The sequence below is a fragment of the Myiozetetes cayanensis genome, unplaced genomic scaffold, assembly GCF_022539395.1.
Source record: "Myiozetetes cayanensis isolate MyiCay16 unplaced genomic scaffold, myiCay2020 scf14, whole genome shotgun sequence".
Classification (NCBI taxonomy): domain Eukaryota; kingdom Metazoa; phylum Chordata; class Aves; order Passeriformes; family Tyrannidae; genus Myiozetetes; species Myiozetetes cayanensis.
In genome coordinates, this window is record NW_026087048.1 from 6,369,224 (window position 1) to 6,382,631 (window position 13,408).

Consider the following 13,408-nt stretch of genomic DNA (forward strand, 5'->3'; position numbering starts at 1 on the left):
GTAAGTAGCCTTTCAGGAAAGATGGGAGGAGGCAGAAACCTGATCTAACAGCACAGTCTGTAATTAATCCTACGTGAATATTCACATCTGACAAATACGTAGGTTTAAACAAAAGAAATGTACTGTCTCAGCAAGCACTTCACTTACTTTCATATATTTAATGCACCTTCTCTGTTGTCCAGTTCTTAGAAGGAAAATGTAAGAAGTTCAGTTTACTGAGTTTTATTGCAGGAGTCTGGAAGAGAAAGTCCAAGTTCACAGTGCATTTTAAAGAGTGCCTGGATTTGGCTGCAGGCTGTGCTTCACCAGGTGTGACAACACATGCAAAACTGGGATTTGCTCTAAGATGAGTTTCCAGTGGCTAATGGATCCAATAGGAAATATGGAAGTTTATAATCTTAAAAGGCAAAGCTGTAGAGAGGTACGAAAATAGAACTTGAGATGTGACTTTGTTTCTTCCACTACAGATCTAGATGTGCATTCCCACAGTTAAAGCTTAATTAAATGAAAAGTGTGATTGTGTATATTTAGATATTTCACTTAAACTATTCAAACATAGTAGGATGATGGGGGGAAAATAATTGAAAACAATTTGCCAAAAATGGTGGATTTATAAAATACTTAAGAGCACCAGAAGTCTGTCCTTTTCCAGAGTGACTTTTTGTTGGGTTGTTTGATTTTTTTTTTTTAGCATATCATCCAACCTTTATTATTAGGAAAGAAATATCTAAATGAAATATTTATTTAAGTTTGCTCCCTTTATTTACATACAATGAGTTTCAGAAGACTGTTAACCAAAATAAATCTCAGTTGGGTAAAGACCTTGAACTGTAGAGAGGCTGATAACGAGAGACATTTCTAAAAGTAACAGAATTTAACAGCTTTGTGGTACACAAACAAAAAGGGGTATTAAGATACAGAACTGGATTTCTCTGAAAATTGTGTTCAAAATTATTTTAACAATTTACAAGGAAAATGTTGTTTCCTTATAGTTTTTAAAAACACATTAATACAATATAAACAATTAAGGCTTTTAAAATGCAAAACATTCAGTAGTTGAACTTGATGCCATTACAGTGCTGGATAATGTGAAACATGATGAAAAGAATTTCAGTCACATACATGGGTACAAATGCTGCTACATGACCAGATTTAATCATGTCATGCACCCCTAAAACACCATCTTTAAAAATGTAACTTCTCCCCTCTCAGTAAATCCACAGTGACTTGCATTAGCTTCATTTTGCATTTCCTTTTAAAACTCTATTGAGACACCAGGTAAACAGTGGGTGACTAACAGGCTCACAACTAAACTAAATTTAACACAGGACAGGAATTGCACAATTCTGGTGGCATCTTGAAGACATTACCAATCTGGAAGTCTTTGGAAAGTTCCTAAAATACACTGGAGTTTGGGGGGGGGGGGGTTGTTCAAACATTTCACTGTAGAAAGGTCCAGTGAAGGCAGTTAAGACAACAGATATTTAACACTGCAGAACTTGGGGCAGCTTCTGTAGGATTCATTTTTGTGAGTTCCATCAGTGGCTTCTTTAGGAAGTTCACATGTATGTATAAAAAGTGATAATCAGAAATTGTACAAATAATAGCTATGCATCTGTTGAGCAGATAAAAGGATAATCAAAAATTATTTAGGAAAACTTTGATAAGACCTTCTTTTGCTGAAAGCTTTCATATGAAAGATAAACCCAAACTGTCATTTAAGATTAAAGCCCTATTGCGTTAGTGTGGGGAAACTGCTGCCAGTATTTCTCACTCCCTGATAAAGAAATTACTGTAACGTATTAACATTCTGTGATGTTTTATGTAAGAACTAATACTGAGCAAGTAGCAACAGATTTAAAATATAATCCTGTGGGACAGGACAATGACTTGATACTTCCTATATTCCAAGTGACACAATCTGCCCACTGCAATCTGACAGCAACCTCTATTAACTAGGCATTGTTGTGTTGTTTTTTTTTTTGGCAAGTACAAACTGTCTCCAAACCAGAATCCTTATTTCATGAATGTCTGTTCTGTAATTCCCTGACCAGCTGCACTTCTTAACATAATGTAACAGCACTGGAGATTTCCAGAGTTAACATACAGGTAAAGAAACCCTTGCTACAATAGATTGGAAATCATTGTACCTGTGGGCACGTTTTTAATTGGGTTCTCCAAAGTTATTTTTGCTTGCCAGCCCCTAAGGGACAGCATGTAAGAAATCCAGAAATACAAACACACTGCTGTAACCTGAGTGTATGGAATGCAAATGTGTGATTACTGCAACCATGATAAAAAAAATGCAAAAGCCAAATTACAAGTCATTCAAAAAATCCACAAGCAGGTTCACTGGTTCACTGTATCCATCTGCAGTGGCTTGAAGGCACCACCTACTATACTTTTCTTAACCAAAAAAGGATTTTATTTCCACAGCAATATCTTTTCCTACTGTAAATACAACCCAATTGTAATGTCTACCTGGGCCAAACACCCCCATACTGCTACTTACCCACCTCAAAGAGTTTTCAAACTTTCAGTGTGAAGGACTTCGCTAAAAATTGTAAACAAAATAGTAATTAATACAAACCAGCTCCTTCTGGCTCTGGTTAATCTGCAGTAACAAAACCCCTAAAATTAAGAGACCCATTGATGCCCTGACACCAAAATATTAGAGAGAAAATTGTCTTCTTATTGTTTTATGTTGTAATTTTGGAGTTCTCCAAAGCAAGAGATGAGCAAACCCAAGGGTGTGCCCATTACTCAGATGAGTTTCGTTTACTGACACTCTGCTGTTCCTTCTAATAGCAGTTTTGCAGTTTTGGCCCTTTCCTTGGTATTTCCAGAACAAAATCCAACATAACATTTCTGACAAAAAAACAAAACAAAAAAACCCGAACAGTTGTCCCAGCTCTTTTGGAAACACATTTAGAAGAAATAATAAAAAAAAAAAAAGCTAAACTAAGTAAGTGAGGTGAAATTTTCCAAATGCTTGGCATAACATTAACTTTGAAAAGCTACAGCTGCACTTTTAACTCAAAAAGCCTGTGGAAGTTTTACTAATGGCTTCAAGAAGAAAAGAGAGCATGAACTTCAAGACAAACTAAGCATCACGTTATTCCATCCAGCTCTGTGATGGAGAGCCTCAGTTTATCTGAGCTAAAGGCTTGTGCTCATGAGACACTGGTGGATCACTCCCCAGATTTGTTTCACTTATGCTGGATGGGACCTAAACTGAACTTGGGTCAGCACTAAAGGGCAGTTTAAGGGAGCAACTAAAAAAAATAGTAAAACTTGGCTGAGGTTGTGTCCCTGTCCACCCCCAGGATCTATTATGTACATTTGGCTTAGTGTTTGACTGTTTCAAACAATCCTATTTCCTTCTCCTTTGGCCCCAACAAACTACAGACACACCAGCACCACCTGCTGCCCTGAGTGCACAAGTGGGCTGTGATGGGAGCATCTGCAGTGCCTGAGCTTGTGTTTCATCAACAGATCCACTGAGAGCAGCAGCTGCCTTTGTTTTCAGCATATTGTTATAAAGTAGTATTTGTAAGGGTGCTGTTCATACTAAGCTGGCAAACTTCAGTTACTTGGAGTGCTGAAACTTCATGTGAATCATTCCCTACAGATTTCCCAAACCTAGCACTAGTTTGTTGGAAATTTTTGTGTGCTGCCCAAAGAGGCAAGCATGGGATCTTGACCTTCTAATGATAATTAACTAGAGAGTTAAAGGTTTTAACCCTGAAAACCAAGGAATTGCCTCTTTCAGCACATGAACCTTCTCCATGGACACAAGTAAGCCTACAAAGCAGAGAAGGAATGATGAAGGCAAGTTCTCTAGAGCCAAGTAAAGAGAGCTCAGAGTGAGAGGAGCTGACACAGACCAACACTGAACAGTAGGCAACTGACATTTAATAAAAATATTTTGACTTGTCCGAGGGTCAGAACAGCTCATCTTGCCTGTGAAGTGTGACAGAGTGAAGAGCAGCACACGCAGTGCCAAACCCTCGGAAATGGGCGTGCTGGGCATTACCTAGGTGAGAAAATCTGGCCCCTGCAAGCTGTGCCACAGCTATTTGTGTCCAAAATAACAGCAAAATAAAGGACAAATCCCTAAACCATCTCAAGAGGTAGCATAGAGATTTTTATGTTCCAGCCTCTCTCTCCTCCTCAGCATTTCCCCGTGGCACTTCTTTCCCATCAAAGCAGGTGACAGCTGAGATTAAATCCATTGCTTTTCTACCAGACAACGATAAGAACAAGCTGTGAATAAGGAGCTACATGGAAACACTCTGGAGTGAACACCAGACAGAGACCTGTGTATGGGATTTTGTGTGAGAAGGTGTCACTCAATGTTCCCACTCAACACTAACAGTCTGTTGCAGTTATGCTTAATAACAAAAGGACCTGAACTCATCTGAACAGGAACTGCCATTGTCAGTCCTTGCACTTGACAGTTGCTGTCACTGGACTATAGGAACACTTTTCAGTGTTGGATTTTCCTTGTGACCGAGGTCTTGTCTGTCACAGAACAGGTAGAAGGAATGTGAGCACTCTGTTGCAGCCAAACTACAGCTTGTTAATTTTGCTCTTCTCTAATATGCTTTCTAATGAGGATACTGCACCTATTAATGTGCATTTCCTGAGGGAGCTGCTGTTTAAGGTTACAACTTTTTAAAAGTCTACTTTATATAAAATAAAGAAGCTCTTAATTCAGTAGGTTGTATTTAAGGATGTAGTTTGTACAGATTCTCTAATAAGCATCCTAATGCCAAGAGCTGACCCAAGCCATGAGCTGGCTTTGGGTTACAGAACTAGTGTAGCAGGACAGAAGAGAGGTTCAGTTAAAAGTACATCAGCTTCACCTTTTACTCGACTATTTCCTGCTGAGTGCACAAAAAAATTGCGTTTCAAGAACTCAAACTGCCTTTTATTACATACTGGAAAAATGTTTTCAAGAGCTTGTGTATACAAGTTTGAAGGAACACAACAACAATGTGAAATACCAGCTGAAGGAGAGACTGCCTGGCAAGCCCTGCTCACACAGAGCCTGCACCTCCCTTGGAGCTCCCAGGCCTGGGACCCAGCAGGGCAGCTCTGAGGGACACTCTGGACACAGCAGTTGTTACATTAATGGACAGCTACAAACCACAGGTTTTTGCATTGTGTTTAAGTGAATTGTCAGGAATGCTGATTTCATCCTCTGGTGTTACAATCTTCCCTTGGATCTGCTTTGTGGGGTGGCCAATTCCACGAGTGTCACAAGAAAAGGGGGGTATTGGAGCATTTACAAAGTGCCTTACAAAAACATTTATCACTACGGCAGTGCTCAGGTTTTTGCTAATTTTAAGAATACTTGTATGTAGCTTTTTTTTTAATATGTCACAGCTATAATGCAACAAACAAAAATTCTATGATTCTGTTTTCTGTGCTAGCTGCTACCTAGTGGAAAACAAGTTCTACTCTACTTTTCTGGACACTTCCATATATATTATGTAGGTATTTGGAGCATGTGCATGCTAAAGTGTATGAACAGATTTAAGGTATAAATCTCTACCCTTTTGCCAGAACATGAGCTTGAAAAAAAAAAGGCAAATGAAGTAAACAGAAGTAGATACTGTTTTTCTGGTACTCCATGACTATATTGTGCAATATTGTTTTCCAAGGTCACTGTTACACAGGTAAAAGCAACTCTGTTTGGTTTTGTTGATCCTGTGTGACATTTGCTTTTGGAATGGTTAGTCTCAGTAGGGCATAAATTAAGCTTCCAGCTGTCTTTCATTTTGGTTATTAGGAAGCTCATCTGCTTGTAAGTTTTGCTACTAAAATGTTCAACTTGTGCAGAACAATGCCCTAGATTTCAGGAATTTTTTTTTTTCCAAAGCTTCAAGATCTGTAAAGAAATAAGGATATTAACAGAGGACTGTTTCCATAGCATGCCTGCCATCTCAGATACCCTGAAACCCTTTTCTCCGTTATCGAGAGAGAAACTGAATTGTCTGGGAGTCCCAACTCCACGATGAGCATTGCATTTAACTCCTCCTCTGTGGCCAAATGGCAATAATTCCTGCAACTGCAGAATATTGAGTTTCAGGCACATCTGTCTGAAAGTAGAAATGTTACATGAATTCTTCTAATAAGAGCAAGTATCTGAGGCAAAGAGATGTATTCCATAACCACAACAACTAGATTTGTTCCAAAAGGAAAGTGGCAATACTGTCACTGAAAATAATAACAAACACTTAGCTTGACGTATTTATTTTTTCAAGGTCAATAAATAAATGTAAATACACAAATTGGGAAAAATCTTAGTAACAGAATGTTTTTAAACAACATTCTGGCTTTAAAGTCTCTGTTATTGACACTATTGGAGTAGTTTCTGAACTGCTTAAAATAGCTAAGTCATTATATTGGTGATCCTCCATCACATTAATTTGTTTGAAGAAGTTAGGCTGCTGCAAAGGAAAAAAGACATCAACCTTTGCTTTGACATAGAAAATGGTCTGAACTGCACACATTAAGTACTAAAATTACTTTTCTGGGTGTGACGTTTCTAGAGAAGAGACGTTTTAAAATGTACAGTTTACATTAGAGACCTCCTACTGTTCATTACTTCATCATTATAACAGGGAAGTTGTAACAAAAGTAAAAAAAAAAAAAAAAAAAAAAGAGAGAGAAAAAGGCATGGAAGGAAAGTGATAAAAATAGGCCCTTTAGTTAGTAAGACATTCTTCCTTTATCTAATTTTCCTTCTGGGTGGATAACAGATTTGTGTGCTGACTGGTTGCCATCACTGCAGCAAGTCTGCTGGAAATCATTTTAAAATGGCTATTTACTGGTGGACTTGCATTAGACACCCTCTTCCAAGAGACACTCTCCAGACTCCTGAAACCAGGAATGTCCCATTCCACCTGGCTGCCTTGGCTTTCCCAGGTTCCTGTGTATGAGTGCTAAGGCTGAGAGCATGAACACAACTGGCCCAGGAGAAGCAACCTTTTTCAAAAGTATCTACATATTGCTAAATAGAAATTTTTATCAAAAGGTTCAGCAAGAAGGGAATTGTTACTGATTTCATAGAAGTGGAGGAAGGTTTGTGGTTCCCTCAAAATTCATCAAGTGTTTGGTTTCTGCATTCTATAAATACTACAAGACACAACATGTTTATTTGGTTCCCCATAAATTAGAAAAATCTGGTTTCCAAAAATTCTAAATTAGTGATTTAAAAAACAAAATATTACACCTGACCACCTTCCAACCCATCTTAGAGAGCAGCTTCACTCCTCCCTCACCCTTCAGAAGTGTGCTTATTTTAAGAATACATGATTTATAAAACAAACAAAAAAAGTGTGTTTTTAACTACAGTGCACTTGCTTAAATACACAAGTGAACACCTTAATGTCATGTTAAAGTTCAAGGTACTTCTGGAAAAAAGGCAGATAGTTAGTTATTTTAACTCTGCATTCTTATATAGAATATAAGGATTATTATAGACCTTAGTTTCCTCTCATCATTCATCTATCATATGGAGAGGTCAATAAATAAAAGCTTATCTGGTCCAGTTTACCTACAGAGAAAAAAATAATAAAAGAAAAAGAAGTTACCTATAAAATTACTTGTTTAACCCTGATAACATCTGAGTTGCCATACCCAGTTTGTAATTGCAAGAAAAGCAAACAATATTCATCTTGCTTATTAATAAATGCCCCGTTTTTGTATGACAATTTTTGTGTGATGCCTATCAAGTCACATATTCTTGGGGCAAGAAAGCTGGCCAGGAGATGCAGTGAGAGCAGTAACACAGTATAAATCTGAGTTCAGAAAAAGAACATACCAGATCCAGAAGCAAAGAAATCTGGACACACCGAGGAGGCAGTGCCCAGCTGTTACTTGGGCTCTTATGTCATGAAGGCTGTACCCAGCTAAGGTACAGCCTCATACCAGGAAAGTAACACAGAACTCTGTTGTGCTCATGTACAGACTTGAGGGAAAAGCCCTGCCCAAAATGAATGACCTCCCTTGTTTGGAGTAGAAGAGAAGATAGCTTACTGACTGATGGACAGGAATGGATGTCACTGGGACACAGGACTTGCCATGATTGGTGTGTTCAGCTACAAGGTGCAGTATCTGTATGACTAACTCAAAGCACAGCCGCATCCAACTGTGATTTGGAATTCCCTCGTGGGCAGCTCGCACTCTGACTTTGAAGGAAGTCTGTGTGATTGTAACAAAGTCATCCATCCTCTTGGGAACAGGAACGAAATCCATGGGGTAATCAGGCACAGGCGGCGTGTAACAGGTTTGTCTTCCTTTGTACTCCTTGTTTTTGCTTCTGAGGACATGCACTTGGCTCCAGACTGAATCCATGTTCTGTTACAAGAGAACACAGCTATTCTTCTCCTTTTCCTTCTCCTTCTCCCGAGGCTCTTTCCGTTTGCGTTCGTTACTCCCAGATTGTCTCGCGGTGGCTGGAGAAGCAGCACCTTGCACCTGCTGCTGTGGGGGAAAATAAAACTGAATAAACACATCATTGCAGATACAGTCTGAAGCGTTACTGTGTGTCCAAGTTCACAACCAGAAGTTTAAATATCATGCAAACCAGCAGAACTGAGGTAAGGGCTTTCTGTATAAATACTCCAGAACCTCCACAAAAATCGCTGAGGTCTAAAAAATTAAGTCAGTTGGAAATACATTCCAAGGCCTGTGTGTCCCTTCTGTTGTGTCCACGTATTTAGATGTTGTTTCAATAATAAAATACGGCTTCAAGCATCTTCTGGCACTTCTGTGTTACTGTACTGGAATTTTTTCCTGATTTCTTTTACAAGAACATAATCCACATTTTGGAATTTGAAGAGTCAAGGTGTTGGTTCTGGCAGCCAGATGTGGCAAAACAGCAGCTTTTTGTGACTAGGAGCTCATTAAGACCTTGGCAAGGGGGTGGGTATACAAAGGCAACATAAGTTTTGTTAATTCATCATCTATTCCAACTGTTATCCATTCATAGCTGCAAATGAGCAGCAACCTGTTAAGCAGGTTCTTCAGTTCTTTCTACCTTTTTTCAACCAGCAGTAGTGAATCTGTGTCTTAGAAGCAGCTACTCATGGTTCTATTAAAGCAACAAGCAGTGGAAATAACACAACTTTTAACTGTCAAAATTCTTGTTTCATGCAAATAATGGTTCTGAATTGCTCCAGGCCAAAGATTCAGCCTTCATACACATTATTTCTTGCATATTTGTAAACATAAGTAGTTCTAAGAGTCTTCAGTTGTTAAGAACTCCCTGAATCCAGAACACCAACTTAAACATTGCCTCTTGCACAGAAGATTCAGTTCAATTGCATTTTTGTAGATGCATGTGCATGACTTATATTTTCAAAGCATCTCGAAATCAGCTGCTTATGGTGGGTATGGAACAGAAAGGTGTACTGGGAGAAACTGTTAACTGCCTAATTTGAAATGACTGAACAGATTCACATGATATCAGACAGAATCACCTAAAAATGTACAGCAACAAACTTCTGCAAGACAGAGACAAAGCTTCAACTACTATCGACAAATTCTTATTTGAATGCTCTTTTACAAGTAATGTAAAATACCAGCTAACACCACCTTTGCAACCTTATGCATTAACTCATCCCATCGTTCCAATTTGAATGAAATGAATGAAACCCCAGTTTAGAAGGTCAGGCCAGCTTTAAAGTATTGAAGTGTCAGCAGCTGCTGTAGCTCCATGCACGCTGCAACAATCATAGCACATTCCTAAAGACTCCTCTATCACCTTGTCATTGTACACGATGTAAACAGTCTCACCAGGCTAAAACATGGACAAACACAGGTTGTGTCTGTGCAATTAAGTTAATACTCTCTAAAATTCATGATCATATTCTGTAATGCTGCTTTCTTACCTGGACCTGAGCAGCTGCTTGTTCTTGTTCCTGATAGTACTGAGAAGCTCTCCTGTCCTCCTCTTCCTGGAGCTTCTTGGCTAGCTCTAGGTCACTGATTCCTTCTGGGATTTGTTCCCAGTTAATCTCTTGACTTTGCTGCTCTTGTTGTAGAGACAATGCCATAAGATAATCCTAAACAGGAAACTTGGTTATTAATGCTCTTTCACAACGAAAAGAGTCAAGTCACATCAAGTGAAATTTTCAGCATGTGCTGCTACACAGCACCATCCCTCTTTTCCCAGCCTTATCTTCAAATGGAAAACAGGAATTTGTTTCAGAACCTTTCCATAACTTCAACTGCAGAAAGGCTGACAACAGCTGCTTTAATATCTCCTCTCACAGTGCCAACATCCCAGCACAGAAAACACAAAGCTAATTAAAAAAATGTGCTTTCAGGTTTATATTCCGTTACCTGAACAGCAGAAGAAGACAGAGTGTCAGCTCATGCCAGTTCTAGGAAGAACATTTTGAAGCTGTCACTTTGTAATTTTCTCTAATTAACACTCTGATTATGCTTGATGGATTATCTGTCCTCACTCCACCAAACAATGTTGGGAATATATTAGGAATACCAACTCCTCAGCAGATGAGAAAATAAAGTGTAGTTTTGCATATAACCAAACAGCAACTCCAAATATTACCAGCCCTGTTATCTCTCTCAGACTTTTATTCTACAAGAGAGATGCAGTGCTTGAATTTATTAATAAACATCTTATTCATTTTCCCCCCAGTATTTAAAAAACATTAATGGTGATAATTATAAACTTATGCTTGTTCAGAATGTAAGAATTCCGAGGAGCTTGGTGTTGCCATGCACTTGTGCATTAACTGGGACAACTCAGCCCCACCTCAGACATGACTTCTGTCACCTCTGGACCTCAATCAGAGTAACAAACACCCAACATGACACAGTTTGCTCTGGGGTTTGTCCTACATTCAGCCAGTGGGCATCAGAAGGCAAAGTTCAGTTATGACAACATTAATGAGCTGAAATGTGTTTGTTGTGGAGGACAAGTTCCACAGCCTGGTTCTGTTCCCACATACAAGGCAGATGTGACATTTCACCCAAGTTTTTTGCAGAAGTGGATTCCAAGAGATTAAAATCGTTTTCGAAAGTATTCTGTTGGTCTTACTTTTTCTCCCTCAAAACCAAATCAAGTAGCACTTTGGAGAACCCCAACCTCACTATCTAAAGGACTTTTTATAGTTCCATATATGCATGAGTACACACCTGTGACTAAAAATAAGTACTGATTGTTATATATAGTCACAAGCAAACAGAGAAATACAACAAAGGCAGCACCTGATCTATTTGATCCTGCTGCCCTCTGTAGACAGTCTCAGGGTCTGATGGAGGCCGTAGGTGGAATTCAGAGTCACAGAAATTCCCGTCCCCATCCACGTTGTGTAAGCTTTCCCAGACAACCTTCTCTTCTGTAAGAAAGCCCTGGTCTGTCACCAGCAGGTAAAGCTGACCCTGTGCACAACAGCAAAGAAAATGTGTAAAAAACTTAAAAAATTACTTTTTTACAACCTAAGCAGAAATGATCAGGTAACACAAAGGCTGCATCCCAATAAACACTCATTGAGAGTTCTAAGCAAGTTTAAAAATTAAATGAGTAAGCTTACAGCATTAAACCACCAGATACTAGTGTGCATTGCTAAATTAAGAGCCACACAATTTCTGTATTCCATCCTGTAATTTTTCCTTCTTAATGACAGTTCATATTGACTAGAAACTCATATAGACATGAATATATATAAGAATGAGCATATTGATACATATCAAGCTATACACCTTGAGAGTTCCTTGGAAACACACCTGGCAATGAAAACTTTCAGTCCCAGGACAAATGACATTAAATTCCAAGGGTAAGACAGGGAGACAAAGGTGATCTTTCCAGATAATCCAAGAGGCATTACCTCAAAATGACCACATCTCAGACTTCATGGGTTAGAATGGGATTTGATAGAATTTGAGGTCTATTTCAATTGAAAAATGTAAATTTAGGATTCCTGCTATGACTTGTCACAAAAAACTGCTTTTGTTGTCATTTTAATGTTTTTACAGTTCCATAAGGCCAAATTTCTTGATTTCCAACTCTGAAATTATAAACTGGGCTGATCTGGAGTGAAGGAGACAATGCGATCAAGTTCAGATGCCAAGGCACAGGAAGGATGAAATGCAAGCTTAGGAGGAAGGAATGGGAGAAGAGCTGAAATCAAGGGGAAATTACCAAAGCAGGCCTCAGGTAAAAGGAGATGGTGCTGCATGTTTGAGGGATAGCAAAGCAGCACCAAAAAAAAAAAAAATCCCTCTTTAAATTTCTGTTTAAATCAATCCATTTAATTTTAGCCTACCCTTTTTATACTGTTTTGAAAAATATACTCCAAATCAAGAATGTCATTACTGACCATACAGCACATTAAGACTGAGGCTTCCATTAGTATTACTGAATGCACCAGATCAGGATATTCAGTGCAAAACTTGTGGCAGTGGTTTAGCTGTAAAATTCAAAGCAGTTCATTGTGACATCAACAAAAATTTGCTATTTGCATTACAGCAGCACACAAAGAGTTCTCAATGATTGCTGGGCTGAAGATGTACCACAGCAAGAGGCAGATCCTGTCCTAATGCTTTCACAGAACTAACAAGCCAGAAATGGAAACATCATCCATATTCAACACATACAGGATGGCTCACTGATTTCTTTTAAGCCATTAAACAACTGTCTAAAAGAGATGCTGAAATTACCCTCAGATCTCTCCAATCCCACCATGTTCACAACCAGCCCTCCTGCCCCTGGGAGGTCATAAGATAAAAAATAGTATTTGAAGACTCACATGCAGCACTTATTCTACCTAATACCATAAGATGCACTTGTTCAAGAAGCCAACTAGAACAGATAAATAACCCCAAACAAAACCAAACACAGACAACACTACTACATGTTCAAGCTTTGGAATGGAAGTTACCCTCACAGACATAAATACAATTATCAGCAACAAGTCTGACCACATAACATGATCTAAGGAATCATCTTTCCCATGGAAACCTGCTTAAAAACTGAATGCTATTCCTGATGCTTAAAAATCACCCAAGAAAATAAAAGGAAGTAATTTTATAACCTTCCCAGTTTGCACAGAATACCTATTTCACAGCATCTCATATATAAGATGACTTTTAAAAGTTGTGTAAAAAAAAAAGAAAATAAAATCTCAATGTTTAAGGTAAGTGTATTTGAACCTTTTAAATTTTATTTTGACCAATATATTGATTCAAACAATACCTAAAAAAAGTGTGTGTGTGTGTCAGGTTTTCCTCTATTATGCCATAAATTTTTAATTACTTTGTAAACAGCCCATAAACTGTGTAGCTTAGTATTAATACTGAAATAGGAAAATGTTACTGCTTTCACAGTCTCCAAACTATTATGAGTTTTTTTCACACACAAATATTA

General features: G+C 38.4%; 1 protein-coding gene across 2 annotated transcripts in view; it reads right to left on the reverse strand.

Moving 5' to 3' along the window:
- Positions 1-726: 726 nt before the first annotated feature.
- Positions 727-13,408, reverse strand: part of MINDY2 (MINDY lysine 48 deubiquitinase 2) — a 32,146-nt gene continuing 19,464 nt past the window's right edge. Inside the window, exons 7-9 of one of the 2 annotated variants that reach the window (XM_050309854.1) lie at positions 11,251-11,424; positions 9,906-10,079; positions 727-8,493 (exon numbers count right to left, since the gene is read on the reverse strand). In XM_050309854.1, the coding sequence (XP_050165811.1) occupies positions 8,374-8,493; positions 9,906-10,079; positions 11,251-11,424 (468 nt within the window). In that variant the 3' untranslated portion in view covers positions 727-8,373. Of the gene's footprint in view, positions 8,497-9,905; positions 10,080-11,250; positions 11,425-13,408 lie in introns of both variants that reach the window. The other variant, XM_050309853.1, reaches the window with a different exon arrangement.